This window comes from Taudactylus pleione, unplaced genomic scaffold (genome assembly GCF_031769625.1).
Source record: "Taudactylus pleione unplaced genomic scaffold, aTauple2 ptg000487l, whole genome shotgun sequence".
In the NCBI taxonomy this organism is placed as follows: domain Eukaryota; kingdom Metazoa; phylum Chordata; class Amphibia; order Anura; family Myobatrachidae; genus Taudactylus; species Taudactylus pleione.
The window spans coordinates 4,521,091-4,543,659 of record NW_028284889.1 but is presented as its reverse complement, the minus strand read 5'-3'; the positions used below and the strand labels follow the sequence as shown (position 1 = coordinate 4,543,659).

The window sequence follows — 22,569 nt, the reverse complement described above, 5'->3', positions numbered from 1 at the left end:
TGTCATTGGTCCCAAGTTGTCTAGAAATGGTTCGAGGAGCATTCTGAAGAGTTCTGACAAACGTTGTGGCCACCACGTTTGCCCAACATGAACCCAATCGAGCATCTATGGGACATAGTGGAGAGGTCTATTTGCACCCAATATTCTGCACCTACAGATATCAGGAAGCTGTAGAAATCTTTCAAGATGGAATGGGTCAACATCTCTCCAGAGATCTTCTGTCCACTTGTGGAATCGATGCCATGTTGAATTGCTGCACTTCGCCGGGTTAGAGGGGGTCCTGCACGATACTAGGCATCTATCCCGTGATTTTTGGCTCTTCAGTGTACAAAGCTATAGTGCAGGAGTATTCGCCGCTTGTTGAATAGCCCTGCTATAGTGGCATCAATGAAGGGGTAAGGTATATACCGGTTTGAGGAACAAAATGAGTTACATTAACAATGAAACCTATGAGGGGTATTAATTACTGTTATATGTAATAGTATTTTTTTTTTCTTATACTGTAACTATGTGCTACCATATGCAGGTTGGCAGCTATGTTGTGTGTATCCTAAGTAGCTGATGTGTACTTTGTTTGTTTAAGGAGGCTGTGGTGCCTGCATAGAGGTTTATTTCTCTAGAAGCCAAGAATGGCTGATGTTTGCATGCTTCTGGCGTAACTTGTGTGAAATCACTCTGCACATGGCCAAAGCACTGTGCAAACACGAATCCAATCATCCATTTTTCTGTTGGTTCCCTCCAGTAGCTTGCGTCTGTACTGGAACAAGGAGGGAAGGAGGCCAAGTACAGGAAAAACTTGTTCTACACATGCAGAACTGAGAGAGCCATATCATTTGTGGGTGGTCAAGGGTAGGTGAAAATACCGGAGGATGATGATGAGGACAGTTGCCAGCAATAGCAAACCACTTTTAATTGGCAGTTTCCCTTAATACAAATAGGTGATTTATTCATTGCTCTGTGTTTAAGAAATTGTATTTTTAATTATTCTTTATTTTACACACACAATTTGGGAGTTGCTGTAAAATAGCTCTTAGCAGTTTATGATGCCTAATGGCAAATACATTTGTTTCACATAAAAGAAACAGTTTATAATACTGTCAAAAAGAAAAAAAAGCTATGTACTAGCATAAAGTGGCGACATATGCTGTTGTAGCAGACCAGAATGCATCTTGGGCGCAGCTTGATCTCTTCATATGGGCAAAAATTTGCACTGGACCTGAATCAGAGCTAGGCGGTATTACAGCCACGGTTGCATTTTTTTGCGGAGTCGCAGCAGCAGTAATATGCAGTTTTGGCCTTCCCCTTGTAACACTAGTGTGCGCCAGACAGTGCAAGCCCTGAGACGCCCACTTTCAATGCTAGTGGATGGTGTAATGCTGCCAGTGGTACCAAATACTCCACCATTGGCGCACCATCACGTTTACCATCGACACTTGCATCAGCCTATGGCTGGCACAGTGCCTGCTTCTGAAATATGGTATCTGTGACCCTGCATTTGGGATCATAGCCGCGTTCACTCACATGCCCATGGTCTCGCACATCCATTTCTGATGCCAGCGATCCCATGCCTCTGTGTACACTCAGGTGAACGCATGCACCGTTGAGGTTTTCAGCATGCCCAGTAGCAAATAATTGTTCAATTGTGCAAACATCAACATTGCGTCCACCTCTGAATCATGCCCTCTATTTGTATGCACGTTCTTTACATGGCTGCTATGTTCAGTTTGTGTATGCTACACATGGCTGCTGTGATGTATGAACACGTCCACGGTGACTGCTATGCTTCTGTGTATGCATCCGGGGGACGTCTTTAATATGCATATTATTCAAAAGATGTCATACTCTGTGTTTATCCATATACCAAGGCCTTTACTCAAACCCTGATCAGTATGCTAGATAGTGTAAACATTGGCAACATCGAGAACCATCGACCACATTTGCATAATAGTGGTTGACCAGACCTCGCACAGGGGATCTTGGCAACTTCCTGTGTGCACGGAGTCTAATCACTGCGTCCATCGCCGCACTGGCTTAATTATGGACGCCCCTGAAACGGCGTTCCAACGCACAGGCACGCCTGCGTTCGCACGACCACCCCCCGTCCCCACGCTGCGTTTAGTCTGCGTACACTTACCAGCACGCACCGGGCAGTTCACGCACACCGTGCTTTGCATGCGCAGTACGTAAACATCGGCCAAGTGCGTTCTCTCCTGTGCTTTCCTTGCTGAATCAGGCCCTGAGTTGCAGAGATGTACATGAGATGATCCAATTAGCTGAGATCCAGGAGGATAGCAGTAGTTAATATAATTAGCATAGTGTTATAGAAAGTAGTCTTTTGTCAGTGTACAAGTAATAAAGTTATGTTTCCGGTGATTTGCGCATGCGCAGAAGAGATGTCCCATGAAGGCGGCACAGGTGCCATGTTCCTGGAGACCAGTGCATTGGCGGTAGACTCTGGCACATTGCCAGAGTCTACTCCACCACCGGAGAGGAGGGGGCCCGATCGGAGCATGCACACGGGGTCCCCTCTTCTCTTAAAGAGCCTTTGCTTTTATATACTGCAAATTAGATGATCGCATTTACTGCAAAATCCATTTAAAACAATCAAGACATCAATTCTTGAATAGTAGTGAGCTCTTAAAATTAAAATGCATTCCCTATTTAACCATAATGCACTATACAAACACAATAGATGTTTAATTCCACCGGCAACTTAGTTAATGATGAAAGGCCAATTAAACTTATAGTCTGAAAGCTCGTGTTAGGCAGGTCGTATTACGGAACATATTGAACATTTTCTACAACAAATAATGAATTTTCTTTGGTTGGTCACCCAAAGACTTTTCTATTTTTGACTATTAGAAAAATATATAATTACAAGTATAAATAAAACATAATTGATGTAATAATCATACCAAGATTTCTCTCTGTATCTAAAATGTTTTTGATGCTTTTATTTTACATCTATTATGTAAGAACTGCTACTGAAATGTCTTTTGACACTGAGGGCCTGATTCAGCTTTGGGAATAGAGTGAGATTTAGCATTTAACTGATCATCTTGGTGAAACCATGCTGCACTGCAGGTGGGGCAGATTTAAAATGTGCAGAGATTTAGATTTGGGTGGGAGGTGTCCAAACCGACATCTAAATTATAGAGCTATAATAAAGCTGTGCAGTATTTGTGGGCTACATGCAAAAGCAGCCAGTGTTTACACCTCATGCAAAAAAAAATATGTATTTTCACCCCTTGCATTGCAATATGGTTTGTCCAGGTACACAGTTATGTGCTAATTCTCACTCTATTCCCAAAGCTGAATCAGGCCCTGAGTATACAGAAGTTTAAAGACTTTCAGCAGAGCTAGCAAAGTCCTGCCTTTTGGCTACAATAAACAGAGCTTGGACTAGTAACCTGAAACTATTGGATACTGGGAAAAGAAATTATTATGGAACATTGATTACTTTTAACAGTTCGGTCTGATGCTGCAGGCTCCCATCATTGCCCTGCAAACCAAATCAATGCAAAAATATGCTTAAAATAGGATGCAAACAAACATATTTTAAACAAGCGCAGTGTGCTCTATGAAACTGAGTGATGGCTTCTAGTTACAGAGGACAGCAACATGACATTTCATTATGAAATGGAGTTGCTTAAGGCCAACTGGAATGCCACATTAAATTATAGAACCACAGCGCCAGCTTGAGTACTGAAAATAATGGTGGTGTTAGAAGTTAAACACCTGTAATTAAACTGGATGAAAGCCTTTGTGATTTAATTGGATACAATTGTGAAGGCTTTTTCTCTATTATCTCTACATACTAAATTATATGAAATATTCTGCAGTCAAAGCTGGCACAGTAACTGTATAAAATAAAAAAAAAACCACCCAGCAGGCACCACAAAACACAAATGCGTGGGAAAAAATTAATGGGTCAGTGCTTAAGTCATTATCAAGACACATAATGAATGAGTCGAGAAAACAAATATGTATATAGACATAAAAAAGAAAATGATAAGAGACTAAGCATTAGTATAACCAATTGTATGGTTTTTTTCTGGTTCATATACTTAGTGCTGTAGCGTTATATAGATATTACTTGCAAAAAGTAGAAAAAGTTGAAATAACAAGTCTGTTTTCATAATAAGAACGTAAGTAGCAAAGAAGACTTGCGGTTAGGATAGAGACAAAAATTAACTGAGGTAATCTTTGTGTAAGAGCTGACAGTAAACAAGTGAGGAAACAATTACTGTAAATCAGTGATAAGAAAAAATATATGTAGAATGTCAGAAATAAAATGTCTACGAGGGCAATCCTGAAACTAAAGACCATTTGGCTGTAAAGTAATAAAGAAAACAATTCTTTAGTCATGGAGCATCTTCGCCTATTTCTCCCCTAAACATTTCCTTCATTTATCATATCTATCCACAAACTTTAGAATCCCATTGTTGTACTTGGCTGCCTCCAGTCCATTGAACCAGTTATTGACTGCAGGCTTCTACTCATCACTACTTCCAAAATGTTATTTACGTTCAAGAACTGTTTAGGCCAAATGTAATAGGGTGAGTGTTTAGAGATTAGCAGTAACCTCTCACATTGGTCGAGCTTTATCTTCAAAATGGAAGAACATCAGGATGAGAGTATAAAATTGTGAGTTTCTAGAGTCTAAAAACACGTGAGTTTGCATGTTCTCGGATCTCTTATTACATTGGGCAAGTTTAAAAAGTGTGAGAGTTTACTGATAAACTCTCATACTTTCTATACTCTCACCCTATTACATTTGGCCCTTTGAGGTTAGTTAAAAGATAAAAATCACTTGGAGCAAGGTCCGGACTGTAGGGTGTTCCATCTCTGTCATGCACGTTTTTTCGTCCATTATTGAACATTTCACACCACTTTCTCACATCACCATACACCAATTTCGGCAGGTCTCACTTCTGACCATTCAAGAATCGAAAAACAGTCCTTACACAGTCTGGGGAATTTTCTATTGTTGGGTTCATTCTAACAACGCACATCGCCAAAAACAACTATAACAGCACACCACTCACAGAGCAAAGGGAAACCACCTGACCATGAATTGGGGAGGGTGAATAACCTGCGTGGCAGGAATGCACAAATGGTCTTTACTTTACCCTTGTATGTATCTAAGGATAAAGAGGGATAAAGGAACACCATAACTAACTTGTTAGTACTGCTGAATGATACGTTCTGTTTTGTTACTTTCTAACTCAGCTTGCAAAGACTAAAGCTTACAGTAGTAAATAATATTTTAAATGAAAAACCTGGTGAGTCCTGATTATTGGATAATAAAGAAACCCTGAAAGATATATGGAAACAAAATGGGCTTAAGTGATATTAATAATAAAATGTTTTTTTGAATATATACTTAAGTGCCAAAAGTAATGGGATAGCAGTATGTAAAGGTAATGGTAGGTAGTGCCACCATACTGTGTCATCTTGGAAATGCCCAGACCTGCATCAGTGGTAATCTGACATCTCGTGAGCCAGTCTGAATACCGGCTTGGCTTCTCACGGCAAGGCAACGTGAATTATCGGAGTTCAAATGGAGCATGATGGTGGCTTCCCGACGGAATGGACATTCCATTTCCAAAGTTTGGTGGACATTCGACATGCCTCAATCTACGATGTCACGTGTGTACCGGGAATACTTCATGGAAGGCATTACAACCCACCTTGGACAGCGCAGGGGCTTACCTCGGGTGTTTAATGATTGTGACCAGCGGCAGCTGGCCAGAATGGTCTGTGGTAACAGACAAGCAACACTGGCTCAAATCACATCCACATTCAAAGCAGAAGGTACCAGACGCATATCCAGCAGATCAGTGCAGCGTTCTTTAGCTTCCATGGGATATGGGAGCAGAAGACCCACCAGAGTGCCCCTGTTAACATTACAACACCGGACAAAGTGCCTCACCTGGGCTTGTGATGTGGCTAATTGGACCTTGGAGGACCCAGTTGTTTCAGGCTAACGGCAAGGTTCGGGTGTGTCGTAGACCACATGGAGCACAGTTGTCAACAAGGTACTGTGCAGGCTGGTGGTAGTTCCATAACAAGGGTGTGTTCAAGTGGCATGGGATATGTCCGCTGATCCGCCTGAACATTTTATGGACCGGTAACCGCTATGTTGCATTGCTTGATGACATTTGCAGCCCTTCATGGACTTCATGTACCTCCACAACGATGGAATATTCCAGCAGGATAATGTACCGTGTCATTGGTCCCAAGTTGTCTAGAAATGGTTCGAGGAGCATTCTGGAGAGTTCTGACAAACGTTGTGGCCACCACGTTTGCCTGACATGAACCCAATAGAGCATCTATGGGACACAGTGGAGAGGTCCATTTGCACCCAAGATTCTGCACCTACAAATATCAGGGAGCTGTAGAAATCTATCAAGATGGCATGGGTCAACATCTCTCCAGAGATCTTCTGTCCACTTGTGGAATCGATGCCATGTTGAGTTGCTGCACTTCGCCGGGTTAGAGGGGGTCCTGCACGATACTAGGCATCTATCCCGTGATTTTTGGCTCTTCAGTGTACAAAGCTATAGTGCAGGAGTATTCGCCGCTTGTTGAATAGCCCTGCTATAGTGGCATCAATGAAGGGGTAAGGAATATACCGGTTTGAGGGGCAAAATGAGTTACATTAACAATGAAACCTATGAGGGGTATTAATTACTGTTATATGCAATAGTATTTTTTCTTCTTACACTGTAACTATGTGCTACCGTATGCAGGTTGGCAGCTGTGTTGTGTGTATCCAAAGTAGCTGATGTGTACTTTGTTTGTTTAAGGAGGCTGTGGTGCCTGCATAGAGGTTTATTGCTCTAGAAGCAAAGAATGGCTGATGTTTGCATGCTTCTGGCGTAACTTGTGTGAAATCACTCTGCACATGGCCAAAGCACTGTGCAAGCACGAATCCAATCATGCATTTTTCTTCTGGTTCCCTCCAGCAGCTTGCATCTGTACTGGAACAAGGAGTGATGGAGGCCAAGTACAGGAAAAACTTGTTCTACACATGCAGAACTGAGAAAGCCATATCATTTGTGGGTGGTCAAAAATACCGGAGGGTGATGAAAAGGACAGTTGCCAGCAATAGCAAACCACTTTTAATTGCCAGTTTCCCTTAATACAAACAAACAGGTGATTTAATCATTGCTCTGTGTTTAAGAAATTGTATTTTTAATAATTTTTTATTTTACACACTCCATTTGAGAGTTGCTGTATAAGAGAGCTTTTAGCAGTTTATGATGCCTAATAGCAAATACATTTGTTTCACATAAAGGAAATGGTTTATAATACTGTCAAAAAAATCTAAGCTATGTACTAGCATAAAGTGGCCATATACTGTACTCTGTTGTTGCAGACCAGAACACATCTTGGGCGCAGCTTGATCTCTTCATATGGGCAAAAATACACACCGGCCCTGAATCAGAGGTAATAATAATAATTTATAATAATTATTTTATTTATATAGCGCTTTTCTCCCATAGGACTCAAAGTCGCAGGTAGGTAGGTGGTATTACAGCCACGGATGCATTTTTTGCGGAGTCGCAGCAGCAGTAATATGTAGTTTCAGCTTTTTTTGGAATGGAGTGTAAGCAGGTGCTGTTGTCATCAATTCAGACGGTATTAAAGAGCTGACGGAAAATATCCATTACTGGGCGTGACTGGGAGATGGCTAGTAGTGCATGCAAAAATTGTTCAGTGGGCGTGTTATATGAGGGTTGCAGGCATGTCAATGCAAGTGGCTGCGTTCAGTGCCTGATTCAGAGGTGCACACAGTTGCAGCCGGGACTGCGTCTTTTCCTGCGAGTGCGTCATTATGCTAATGCTGGGGCAGCTGGTCTTCCTATTGACATGCCAACCGGTTGCTGTGCCAATCCATCGCTGTGCGTATTAAGATGAATCATTGGTCACCCCATCAAAGATTGCACCTGCCCTATGGATTAACAGATTCCCCGTCTGAACATGGCCACCTGTGTCAGTGCAACTGTGCCTTTAGACGCAGTCACCGACGTGTGTGCCTAGCCTACCCATGTTACCACTCAGAAATGCCCACCAAAACTGCATTTCTCTGCATTGCCCAGCGGTAACCATTTGAACACATGCACAGTGTGACTCAGATGCATGCGGAGTACTTCTAACATCAGTCAACTGCGTTAATATGGGCATTGGATGCAGTTAGCGTGCACCTTTGACTTAGTACCCCAACAGCAAGCATAGGAGGCCAAGGTTAACTGGAGAAACTGCACCTGCCATGGGGTTGATGCAGATACAGATGGTGTGACCAATGGTGGCATATAAAGATGCAACATTTGGCTCAAGACTTTTGGGATCATCGATCTTCCTGAAACCATTCAGAAACAGTTCTCCATGACACAACATAGCCCCTCTGCTCCAGCTCCATAGTGGTCCAAAGCCTGATTGCGATTCCTATCCGAGATGTGATGTCCTACACGTAACTATAATGTTTCAAATGTTATTTCTGTTGACCTCTTAGAATGTCTTCATCTACCTATATGTGCTGATTTTCGTGTCTCCCTGTTTCTCTTTAATTGTAATTTATGTAGAATTGTGGCTCCTTCCTCTCTCATGGTGAGTCGGGCACATTAGTTTTCCTATTCTAATCAAGGTATTATTACCTAGCTATTTAATCCTCTGGACGCCCTGACTCGCCCTATGATGGGGGAGTTAACGTTGTTGCTCCAACATTAGTCTCTTGTTCAGACCTTGATTTTTTTTTATCAGTCTATAGTTTACATATATACTGTTTATGCTTTAATTAGACTGTTCATGATGTCGCCTCTCACAACCGCTAATTGATATGTGATTTTCTTTTGCTACTTTACACATTCTCCCTGATACCATCCGATTTATTACAGTCTCTGATCACTTGGTCACAGTTATTTAGTTGTATTCCCAAAATGTTTACACGTTCTTATTCAATGTAGTTCTATTCTTATGCCATAACCCCCAGTGAAAGGAAGATTCTGGTGATATTCTTCCTTTCATGCTTGGACACCACCCTTACATAGGACTGGGGCTCTTTACCTTTGCTACTACTGTAGATTCCCTCTTCCTAATTTTTGTCCTTTCCATTTTCCCACTTCCTTCCTTTACATGCCAGTCAAAATGTCCATCACTCCCATTCCAGAATTATTTCACCACTTATCCACCATGAGATTAAAAATCCTTACACTTTATGTTAATGGATTAAACTTCGCCACTAAACGGGTCATGGCTATTCAATACTTTAATCGTCGCAAACAAGATATCATTATGCTGCAAGAGACACACCTAAAAACTCCCCACCCATCTCTGGCTTGCAATTATATCCCCATGTCTTCTATTCAACTATGTCGGCCAAACGTAGATGTACCGCAATCATGATTCATCATGACCTCCCTATTACTATCCATAAAACTATTACTGATGATCACGGCCAATTTCTTATACTATCAGGTTCCTATAACCTAACCCCAATTGTTCTTGCCTCAATATATGCTCCTGCAGTGCAACGGGGTTCCTCGCCTTTTTTAACCACCTCTCCCACCAACCAAGAGGTCTTACTATTATAGGTGTCGATTTTAACACCACCCTGGACCATAACTTAGATAGATCTCGCCCGAGCAATACCTGTCCAAACCAAACCAAGCATTCCAAACTCCTTCATATGTCACTTCACAATCTATATGATGCCTGGAGAGTGTTGTACCCAACGGCAAAAGGCTATACACATTATTCTCCTTCGCACGACCATCATACACGTATTGAATATGTTCTAATTGACCGAACTTCTACTCAAAAACTCCTCGGGGCTCAGATCTTCCTTGTACATTGGTCAGATCATCTTGCTATTGAATTGGAGCTTTCCATCCCCCAATCTACTCCTCTGATCTGCACGTGGCATTTAAAATAATCTCTTCTCCTTAAAAATAACCACTTTAAGGACATCACCTCAGCCATAGCAGATTATTTTCATGACGATGCCACCGCAGAAATTGTTCCCTCTATTTTATGGGAGACTCATAAATCCACTTTACGAGGCTTTCTTATTAGCCTAACCTCAGCGCAGAAGAAAGCGAAAATTAAAGGAATTTACACTATCTAACCCAACTTCAACTTCACCACCAGTATCCAAAAAAACGTAGTTATCTAAAGATACTTGCGATTAAAGGTCAACTCTTGCAAATTCTTACTAAAAAAGCGGCTCAAGCCCTCCTCTGGACTCACCAGAAATTCTATGGCAAATCAAATAAAGCAGATACTCTCTTAGCCCAGAAATGACGTGCCAAACGCACTCGCAATCGTATTCTTTCCTTAAAATTTACAAATGGCTCTACCACCCATGATCCTCAAATAATTGCCAAGCAATTTCGTGACTACTATATGTCTCTATATAATCTATCTCTCAGCATCACCAACACCCCTCAGGACCTAGTTAGGATCCGTCATACTTTGCATCCTGCTCCCTACACAAATTAACAACAGCGCATATTACTTCACTTAATGCTTCCATCTCAGATGAGGAAATCATAGTGGCTATAAAACAGCTTTGCAGATCAGCCGCCCTGGGCCCTGATGGGTTCTCCGCCCTCTATTATAAAAAATTCACGGATCCCTTGCTCTCTATACTTAAAATGCTTTTTAATTCACTTCTAGAAGGTAAAACCATTGAGGTGGCCACCACCAGGGCCAACATCGTTGTTATTCCAAAACCAGATCGAGACCCCTTAGAAATGAAAAACTACAAGCCAATTTCACTTTTGAATGTTGACCTAAAATTGTTTGCAAAATTTTTAGCTAACAGATTAGCTCCTATTTTACCCCACTTGGTTCACCCTGACCAGGTGGGCTTTATTGTTACTTGTTACTATGGGCTTTACAGGAGCTTTTTTCAAAGGTTTAACCTCGCTTTACAATAACCCGTCAGCCTCTGTCTTAGTCAATGGCCTTTTTTCTGATCCCTTTCCCATCCGTAACGGTACTCGCCAGGGATGCCCCCTTTTCACACTATTATTTGAATTAGTGATGGAACCTCTAGCTGCCAAGATTAGACTTAACAATATCATCTCTGGCATTACTGTAGGTGACCTAGAGCATAAAATAGCACTGTACGCTGACAACGTGATCTTAAGTTTGACCGCCCCCATTCCTCCCTGCCAACTTTATTTTCTGAAATAAATGCCTATAGCCAGCTTTCTAATTACAACATCAATTTGGATAAAACAGAAATTTTGGATCTTCAGATGCACCAGGCGATCTCTGCCTTTTGCAATCAGCTTTCCCTTTTAAATGGCAGGAAGATAAGCTAAAATATCTAGGTGTCTACCTTACCAAAACGTATTCTACCCTTTATACAGCCAATTTTCCATGACTGTTTTCCTCTATTAAATCGAACCTCTTCACTTGGAATAAATGATCTCTTGGATTGGAGGGATGGCAGCGATTAAAATGAACATATTACCAAGATTATTATATTTATGGCAGACACTCCTAAATCATATCTCTACTAAAATTTTGTAAAATTTTCAAATAGAAATCTCGCATTTCATCTGGATGGGTATTCGGCCCAGGGTTAGGATGCGCCTATTACATAAACACTGCTGTTCGGGAGGCTTAGGCATCCCTGACCTCATCAAATACTATCGAACCCAGCTCACACCCTGTGTTCTATGACATGCCCCTCCCAACCAAAGAGTTTGGACGCCCATTGAGGCTAATGTCCTTTCACTATATTCCCATATAGTATCCTCTGGTGTCCTCCTCATAAACGTCCCTCTGCTGTCTCATCCCTACTGTACGTTACACGCTTTCTGTATGGGACATTTGTTCTCGGTTATACCATCTCCGCTCTTCCCACCCACTCTTAACCCCATTATGGAATAATCCCGAATTTGCTCCAGGTATGAATCATCATTCATTTCACTACTGGATCAAATCTAATATCCTCTTCCCATTGGATATAGCTCCTTTGCGTACTTTCCCAGAATTCGCTGATCTCTAAACTCAATTCTCCCCACAAGACATTTTATCAATTCCTCCAGATTTGTAATTTTTATCAAACCCTTAAAAATTCCTCTACTATAGTTGATAAGACACCCATAGAATCACTTTTCCAACAGCATCATTCTACCAAAGGTCTCATATCCACAATATATCAATTATTACTCTCCTATAATCAACCGGAGAAGGAGGCTCATGAAATAGCTTGGTAGAGAGATACGGATGAGACTCTGACTTCCGAGGAGTGGTCTGATATTCGAACTGAAGTTGCCAAAAGTTCAATATCGGTACGTACTGTATCAAAGAAAATTCTTACAAACTATTACCGATGGTATATGGTTCCTACTTGTCTACATTCAATATTTTCTCTTTCTCCTCTGAGTTTTGTTGGCGATCATGCGGACAACGAGGAACCCTGTTGCACATATGGTGGTCGTGCCCTCAAGTCCACAAATACTGGCTATACATTCATAAATTGATTAAGGATGTGATTGGCATTCAACTCTCTAACACTCCTTTATATTCTTTCCTCTCTCACCCACTCGCAAATATTTCTCGCTCTCAACAAAAATTTATAAAACACATCTTAAATACAGCTAAATGCCTGATAGCAACCATTTGTAAATCGACTCCCTGGTTGCTTCTATCAACACTATCTGGACCACCTATAGGATGGAACGCTTATCCTCAATCATAAATGATACCCCTAACCACTTCATTAAGGTCTGGACTCCATGGACCTCTTACGTTAAAGCAGAAGCCCCACTAACTACTATTTAATTAATCTTTTAAGTATGTTTATTTTTTTTACTGATTCTATTTTTACCACGACTGGTATGACCCCCTCCCTTTCTTCCCCTACTTATTTCCTCTTCTTTTACTTATAGTATTGCTCTATATATCTTGTATGATATATTATATATTGTTTAATATATATACTGGCAAAGATATGTTGTTCTTCATATATTTTTTTCAAACTAATTTTGTCTGATACTTTTAATGTATAACATTTTAATTAATGGTATTCAAATGCTGATATTTGCTTATGCTGTATTGGAAAATCTCAAAAAAAAAAAAAAAAAGATGCAACATTGGTATTACAGCATGCACAGGCTCTAAAAGTGGGCGTCTCAGTCATTGCACTTTCGGCTGCATGGATGTACACAAGGTGAGGAGTTTGTAGGGCATTTTTATAAGCTTGCAAACAGGCATCCGCCAATAAATGCTGCTGCGTGCACTTTTGCGTGTGACTCGGAATTAGTCCCAAGGTGTGAAATAAAGGAACACAATTACGGTATGGCCTGTTTTTGGAGAGCATTTTGTAAGTGTTTGTTTCTCCATCTAGAATTTTCTTCAGCCTATCATTTTCAACAGAACGGCCAGATGCAATGAGTAATCCAATGATTGGAACGGTATCTCAAATTCTGTAAAATTTCAACGAGATTATTGGATTGAAATGCTCCTCAAAGCAGAGTTTGCATAATTCTACCAGTCAAAAATTTTAAAACACCCCCATTTTTTCAGTTTTTACTGAAATTTAACAGTGATGTGCGGTGAGGTGAAGCAGAGCCTTTCCTGTCATACTTGGGTATACTCCAGAGTTATGACTATAAAAACTATAAGAAAAATTTAAAGAAAATATAAATATCTTCTTTGTATTATTCTAATCATTTTTATAGTCAAAACTCTGGAGTAAAAAATGTATGACAGGTGAGGCACTGCCTCCCCATCTACATTTTCCACACATCCCTGATCCAAACACACCAAATTCCCAGCACTATATACTGCCGCACCTTTGTATAATGCCCACATGAACCCTCGGGTTCATATATGTATCTTTAAATCTGGCTCTGATACTAGCCAGTGCTTCCCCAGTCATTTACCTCACAGCACGTCACTGAAATTTAAGTCCAGAAAATAATCTGAAATGGTACAAAGGTAAGCGGTAAACTGCTAGAGATAGAAAAAAAAGTTCAGGCTAGCAAAAACTGACAAAATAATGTAGATTTCAGAGTCATAAAAAAAAGGTCTTTTCACTCTGCAGTAATGAAAAAGAAGCTTGTCTGACCATGAAGCATTGCCAGTGGACTACTACAAATGCAATGCTGAAGACTGTAGGAAAGTCTTATGGACTGATGAATCAAAATTTTAAATCTTTAGTTTATCACGCAGGGCTTTTTTGTATGCCATCAAATAGGGAAACAGATGGTTCCTCAGTGTGTGGGGATTATTTACTAACTGACAGTTTGTAAAAGTCGCTGCTTTCCTGTATGCTTAAGCCCAAAATTTAAAAGGGCAAAGTTTATAATAGTAAAACAGATCATGTTTTGCTAGCTTTGCCTTTTGAATGTTGGCTTTAAACACGCTGCTGCTTAGTAAATTAAAGAGTGTAACACCAACTGTACATGGAGGAGGAAATGTGACGATCTGGGGTTCTTTTGCTAGATTCTGAGTTAGCATCTTGCACAGAGTGACTATATTCTATGGCTTTTCCACAGGAAATTCCCTCAAAATACTTTTTTGGAGTATAAGGAGTTCAGCTGTAAAAGACGGGAAATGTCAGGAGCCGCTTCTAGCTTTCTCTTACTTTCTTAGTACAATGGCAGTTCTCTTCTGAAGTTCTCTCCAGTCCTCATGATGATAGACGCTGGTGCTATCTACTTCTCTCTATACGGACAGGTGTGTTACACTCTCACCTATTTATACCAATGTCATGCGGGCAGAAATGCATACAGGGATCCCTATTAAAAGCTATCTCTGGCACTGTAAGCTGCCAGAGAATTAAGCTGGAAACCGTGTTCCAGTGGTCTTGGGACTTCAGACAGTGTCTATTCCAGTGTATAACTCTTGCCTTGTTTGTGAATCCTCTCTGCTTATTCCCCGTGGCATATATGTGACCTCTCCATATTTGACCTTTGGCTTATTCCTGACTCTTCTCTGCATATTCCCTAATGTTTTATCCTTGACCTCAAGTGTACCAGACCTTGGTTTTCTGACTTCTCCCATTTTATATTATTGCCAAGATATCATGCTAAGAACCAGTACAGAAGGCCACAACATATGTACTGAGTGCAGCAAAGCCCAAACATCCTTGCTGGGATCCCAGATGAAAACCACCAGTGAGTTAGACTCTGCACCTCTGATGCCAGTTACGCAAATACTAGCTGATAGTAAAAATCTAAAATTACAGTAGAATCGGGCCAAATATTGAGTGAATAATAACTCTTTAGAGACCTAAATAATGGATGGATTGTGTATTGCAAGATAAGGTATTACCAAGGTTATCAGACACTTTGGAGACTGAACAATTTCTTGGTTTATTATTGCATAATAACAATGCAATAATGAAATTGTTTCATTCTATGTAAACTGCACCCAGTATTTCTCCAAATGACCCTGTGGATATCTATAACAGCCCCTTTTCCCATAGAGCTCAACTTACTGGTATAGGAGTGTGCACAGTGATACAAAATAACAGCACAAAGCAGAGTATAGTGACAAGAGGCTAACAATATGGTTTAACAAGCAAATGATGAGAGCAGGAGCAAAACATTAAACTACAAAGGTTCAGGGCTGGAGGCAAAGGGAAGTAGTCAATAAACAAATTGTGTAGGGGCAACTGGCAACAGAGAAATCTCAAACAATCAAAGGTCAGGATAATAATAAATCACAAAAATAAAAAATTATTTGTCAGGGCAAATTAGAAATAAACTGTGAATCTGGCAAAATATTTACCTTGCAAAAACTTAAACAGGGAATGGGGAAAGTGGGAAAAGAATCTTAAAGCTAGGTGTACTCTGGCAATGTATTGAATGTTAAAATATAACTTTTATTAAATCATATAAAATACTTTATTGTAATAAGCACATGTGAAGCTAGCGCAATAAAAACAAAACATAGAAAAGAATGTGAAGAAAAATAAATGAATAAACAAGTGTTTAAAATATGATTCCGCTGTCGTATAAATAAACTAGCATCCAAGATATGTCTATGCTTTCACCATGTAATAATTAATTCAAGTTGAGGTAGTGCTGTTCTTAATATATTGTGTGCAGTTGTTTTGTTGCACAGTGGTGCGCAAGTCCGCTGATGGAGCGCACCACTGTATAATTATTTATTACTGTGCAACAAGACACTGTTTGACTCCGTATATGGAGCCGCTGAGCTAGTGTTTGCAGGTCTGCGGAAGACCAGATATATTTTGCATGTGTATCCTGTCAGATGCGAGCGCTGCTTATCAGACACACGTTAAATGGAGACAATCTCCCTGAGACCACCTCACTTTATATCTACACTATAATACCCTTATCCAGTGATACACTGACCCTGCTGGATGTCAGGTCCCTGACGGCAGTAATCACAGGAGCCATGTAATATAATCGCCACTGATATATGTATATATAGGATTGCCTGATCATATTAGAGGTGTTTAATCCATATGTATAACCATCCAACAATGATGGTATAAGGGTGATATTATATGTGGGATAAGTGCATAATATTACTTTGTTAGGTATTTATACCAAGAGCAACAGAATGTTGCTATAACATCAGCTTCTGGATACAATAAACATCCAGTAATATACTTGGCAACTAAAGTGAGAATTGCAACATAATAGTGTTACAATTACAGGAGGAATTTCTGTAAGAGTTATATCAATGGTCTATTACAAAACAACTGCACACAATATATTAAGAACAGCACTACCTCAACTTGAATTAATTATTACATGGTGAAAGCATAGACATATCTTGGATGCCAGTTTATTTATACGTCAGCGGAATCATACTTTAAACACTTGTTTATTTATTTATTTTTCTTCACATTTTTTTCTGTTTTGTTTTTATTTCGCTAGCTTCACATGTGCTTATTACAATAAAGTATTTTATATGATTTAATAAAAGTTATATTTTAACATTCAATACATTGCCAGAGTGCACCTAGCTTTAAGATTATTTTTCCACTTTCCCCATTCCCTGTTTAAGTTTTTGCATCTACATGTAATCTTTGGTAGCACCCCTCTTTATTGGACTCTATTAATAATATTATTCATTTTCATATTATGATGTGTCTAATGGGAGGTAAAGCAATGGATTAAAATATCTAGACTTCAGTGCAGTGGAAATATTTATGGTTACAATATTTACCCTCCATACAGCCGACTAGTAAATTAAGTGGTTTGGAGCTAAAAATTGCCGACTATCTGCTGCGGTTTCAAACTATCCTTTAGTAAATTTAGCTCATAATCTCATGTTTGAAACGAACTTGTGGAGGGCAGTGGGCCTGATTCAGAGCCGGACGCTCTGACAAGAGCGCTCGCTCTGAATCAGGGCCATCCTACCTATTATTGGAGCGGCCTCCTGGCCGCTCGCATAGCTGTGGGTGACCACCCACAGCTTATGGGAGCGGCCAAAAATATGGTCGCGATACCATCGGGCTTGATACGAGACCCTGCGGTAGGGTCTCGCTTCTGCAAGCCCAGTAGTGCTTTTAGCTCTATCAGAGCCAAAAGCACTCCCACTGACTTCACTAGTGATGTCAGTTGGGCCGGACCCAGACAGTAGGCGATCCCCTTTGGTGGGCGTGCTGTCAATCACCATCGACAGCACGCCCACTTTGCCGCGAGACCCATAACGACGGCTTGGCCGTTGTTATTCTGGTCTTGCGCATGTGCACAACGGAGGCGCCTCCGTCGTGCGCATGCGCACTTGGGCACCTACGACCCGCTTGCGAGCGCTCGCGAGCGGGTCAGAATCAGGCCCAGTGGTTGATCCAGGGCTGTGGAAACAGCCATAGAATTCATTGGAAGTTTTATTTAAACCAAGTGTAGGAACACTAAATACAGTGAGACAGGAACATGAGTAAAGGTTCTATACACAAGATAAATAGTATTTACACCAGCAGAAAATAGTATAATACCAAGGAAAAGGGGGAAGGAGGCATGATCCTAAGCACTGGTACTCAAGCTGGTGTAATAGATCGGTAGGTACCACAATCAAGAGAGTGCTCTCACTGTTTGGGGCACTCAAAACTACCTACAGTAATAATAAAACGTAACCTTTATATTGGTATGCAGATAAAAAAAGACCTTACTGTCGGTCTAGACATATAAATATTAATGCCAAATGAAGAAATAGATTAAGGAGTTCTGTGAGCTGGTTAGTGGCAATTTTTCAAGTGAAACAACAGTACAAATGAAAAAAGATCAGTAGCCACCAATGGGAGAGTCTTACTGTAATCAAAAAAGGTCACAATTTATATGCATATGTAAAAAATGAAGATATGTTATTACAATTGACCTAAATGGGTGTAACAAATATCTTAATAATGCAATTACCGGATCAAATATCACAGTAAGCAATGATGAGAGACTCTCCCTGACATCACATAAGTTGATGTTAATTTTAATATAATTATTTACTGTCGAAATATCATATCAAAATAAAACATAGATTGTGGGATATTTCCCAATTTGTGTTCTGATCGTCACCATAGGTAGTAGTCTTACAAAATAATAATGACAAAGTAATTTGTCCAGTTGAGATATTGTGACCTTGTATATATTATAAGTAGATAGGAGCGGTTTGGTTTTAGCTCGGTTAAGTTTGGATATGAAATCTGAATCAATGGCTACCCGGCTCTCACATGTTTTGGATAGCCAATGAGATAAATCCGAACTTGCGCTAATTTGTAGAAAAGAACCAAGTAAAACCGAACCACTCATCTCTAATTATATGTATGTTTGAATTCACTTGCTGTAGAACACAAAAATGTATGTATGACCAATTGAAAATGATCAACCTTTCAATTGGGTAAGTAGAAGGTAACCATGTGTGCATCACTGGTATAACACAGGTTTTTATAAAATAATGGCCATATATTAAACATACATCAATATTTTCCTTGTGGACATTACATTTGCATATAATTTGAATGTAGATATCAGACATTTGAATGTAATATGAAGTAGTGCTTTAATACACATATATTCATAAATAAAGAAAAACATCAATATTAATGGCTGGACTCAATAAGCTGCGAAAATTACAGTGCGAGGAAACGTGCTAGTAACCTCAGATTTTTACACCCAGAGCTATAAGCCCTTTTCCTCGCGCAGTAAATCCATGGATAACATACATTAACTCATAGGGATAAGTGTCCGAAGCTATGGGCTAAGGGCACTTACCTCGGATTTCTGTTTGAGCCTTCCCCAGGCTTGAACAGAAATCTGCATTAAAAGCAGCCTGCGGGCTACAATGGCGGTCGGGATGTCAATGCTCAAAATGCCGGCGCCGGAATACTGACATCAGTCAGAATCCCGGCGCCATCATCCCGACACGCTGACATCCTGGCGCTAAATATTGGGGTTAGGGGGAGGGTTAGGTACTAGGGTAGGAGTGGGCAATAAGCAGCCCCACAGTTGTTGTAGCACTACACATCCCAGCTGTCACGGCCAGGGTTTCTCGGCATGGTAGTCACCGGGTATTACCTGTGAGGTCGTTATGGCGGGGGGTCTCTGGCAGTGGTGCTGGTGTTTGGCGAGGGGCATTGGCTGCGTGTGGATCTGTGCGGGCACATTGTCACTAAGCCTGTTGAGGTCTGGTGTTTCCGTTCCATTGGCATGGGAGCGGACCATCTTGCCTGTGGCCATGTGATTCCATCTGTCCAATCCTGGTAGGTCATGTGCTCATTCCAGCCAGTCACAGCGCGGCACTGAGTACTTAGGAAGGTCCAGAGCCTTCCTTCCTTTGCCAGTGCAACGTGTTTCTCAGCTGCGGCTGAGAGAGAGTACCTGTGCCTTATCTGCCTGCTTGTATACGCTCCTAGCCTGAACATTGCCTGCTCCAACCTGCTGGACTTACCCTGCACCCTCCATATACCTTCTTACCTGCCTGAGTACCTGAACCTGCTGTTTCCCTGCACCTTGCTTCATTTCACTCCCAGCTGGACTTCACTACCTCTGCATCAGTTACAGCTCACCAAACCTGCATTCACTTACAGCTCATCAAGCTTGCATTTAGTTACAGCTCATCATACCTGCATTCTGTTTTCAGCTCACCATACTTGTATACTGGACTGTTCCTGCCTGTCACTATCTGGACTTTTTCTCATTATCCCCCACTACAGTTATCAAGTGCACTTTAGTGCTAAACCTGGACTTTTTTATTTGCCATTCCCATGTCTTCTAAGTCACTATTAAAAACTCCACTTTTTCATTTAAATCTGGATCTGTGTCTGCTCCTATCACCACCCCGGGTCCACAACAAATTCAGAACCTCACACCAGAATGCCCTGCCACAGTTTTGCTATTTGGCCATGCTAAACAGTTGCAAGGCATGCTGGGATGTGTAATTCAATAACAGCTGGATTGCATAGGTTTAACCTGTATTTTAGCCCAGTCGTGATGCAAGCGCCGGCATCCCGTACCCAACCTGAAGAGAATGCTTTGCTAATTGAGCACAATATTTACAGTAAATTGTCTGATACTGTAGTGCATGGCTCAGTAACCAGAAATTGCTAGGTTGTTTTTACCTTGGCCAGAGATTTCATTATCCTCCGAACACATTGAGGAACGTTCTTCTATGATTTTGTCTGATTCGTCACACACATTCACTGTCTAAATGACAAAAAATATAATAATAAAAACTACATCCCAAGTACACACGTTATGTATGACCTTGTTCTGTGACAGAATTAAATTCAGTATTATGGAAACAATATTAAATAAAAGGAGACTTATGTCTTACCTATTAAGTCTTTTCTTGGACTCCATAGAGGGCACAAGGATGACACTGAGTATAGCCTGAAGAGGAGAGTCTGGGCACCAAATAGTTAATAAAATTTCCCACAAGCCCAGGCCCCTCTCCTCTATACCCCGTCCCCAGCCAAAGGCCATCAATTTACTTTGCAAGCCCATGGCAGGAGCAAGGCAGAGGAGAAGGAGAAGGAAGGCCGGCATACATACAGAGCCATCCATACTATGGAAAGTACAGCCGGGGCAGGTCAGCAAGGACACACACCCCTGGCAGATCGGTGCATCAGGGAGGGCGTCGTATGCCTCCTATGGAGTCGAAGAAAAAGACTTAACAGGTAAGACATGTCTCCTTTTCTTCTTCCTCCACTAGGGGGGATAGGGATGACACTAGGACATCCTAAAGCTGTCCTCTATGGGCAGGGACACTCCTGAACCCCGTTGAACACAGAACACCCGAAGGCTGCATCCGAGGACGCAAAAGGATCAATTGGTACAGTATAAGCAGACGAAAAAGCTGACGTGTGCAGTGAAACGCACTGAAGTCCATGGATTATCTCTGCACGACAGACACTTTATGCGATTGCAGTTTTGGCTGATCCTTACCGCATCAGCACTACCTGCTTTACAGCAGCTCTCGGATTATCTCAGCTCTGCTGACAGCCTAGCATACAGTAGTTGCGCCTACGAATAACAAAGGCACCTGGAGGTGACAACACTGCACAGGAACCCCAACGGGGGCCGAAAGCAGACGTCTGCATCATTGGTCCCGGTGAGCTACTGCTGCAGGACACCCTCCGTAGAAGATTTATCTTAAGTTCCCTGACAGTAACTATTTACATCTACGCTATTATATAGCAAATTATCACCTGGAACACTATATATCGTGTAGAGACTGATGAGAAAAATACAGAGAGTCTCCACGTTTTACATATATTTTCTTTATACTGTGGTTTACAGAGTAGAGGCATATGAGGAACATTTAGAGCCTCCACGGTCTATATGATACAGCACTTATTCGAGAGCTGCAGTTATTATTTGTGTATCAGACTATTTGGCTACACTGATTTATTTCAAGAGACTGATACATTACATTGTATCTTTAAAGATCTACTATTCTGTTTGGTCTAACACCACAGTGATTTTACATTTATGTCTGGTGTGTAACAATTTTTTATCTTATACATGTTGTGTACCACACTCCAGGCAGTATTTACTCTGTTTATATTATTGTAATTACATTTATATTTATAGAGTGTTTTATGCTTTTTTATTACAAATATAGCAGCGCCACCTGTGTGTTTTGGCAGCCTTACAAAGTTGTTCTGCAGAAGCCCCACAGTGTGCTGCCCACAAAGGCCCCACTGACCAGGTGGAATGGATTGTGACCAGGGCAGGGGTAGAAGGGTTCGCCAAGGAGTAAGCTTGGCGAATGGTAATGACGAAGCCAGCGAGCCAAGGTCTGCTGAGCAGCCGGTCAGCCACTGTTATGAACATCATATAAGACAAAAAGAGAGTCAGAATTGCAAATCTCCCTAGGACTCTTGACATAAGGCCGGATAGCCCTAACCACATCCAATGAAGCCTCCGGTTGAGTAGAATCTGCAATGCAGGTACTACTATCTTGATTAGTACCTGCATTCCTACATTATGACTGACCTTGTGGCAGATTGTTGGTCTTGGGGAAGGTCCTTGCTTGGACCGAAACGTCGACCAGAGAAAACCTTCGATTATATTTATGAAAGAATAAAGTGCTAAGTATTAGTTCACTCCTTTGAATCATGTCTGG

The 22,569-nt window shown here is 41.0% G+C and overlaps 1 protein-coding gene across 3 annotated transcripts in view; it reads right to left on the bottom strand.

The window, feature by feature from the left end:
* TEX14 (testis expressed 14, intercellular bridge forming factor) overlaps positions 1 to 22,569 on the bottom strand; it is a 377,640-nt gene that overhangs the window by 115,711 nt on the left and 239,360 nt on the right. For all 3 annotated transcript variants that reach the window (XM_088449540.1, XM_088449541.1, XM_088449542.1), the window contains one exon: positions 20,561 to 20,645. In XM_088449540.1, the coding sequence (XP_088305666.1) occupies positions 20,561 to 20,645 (85 nt within the window). The remainder of the gene's footprint in view (positions 1 to 20,560; positions 20,646 to 22,569) is intronic.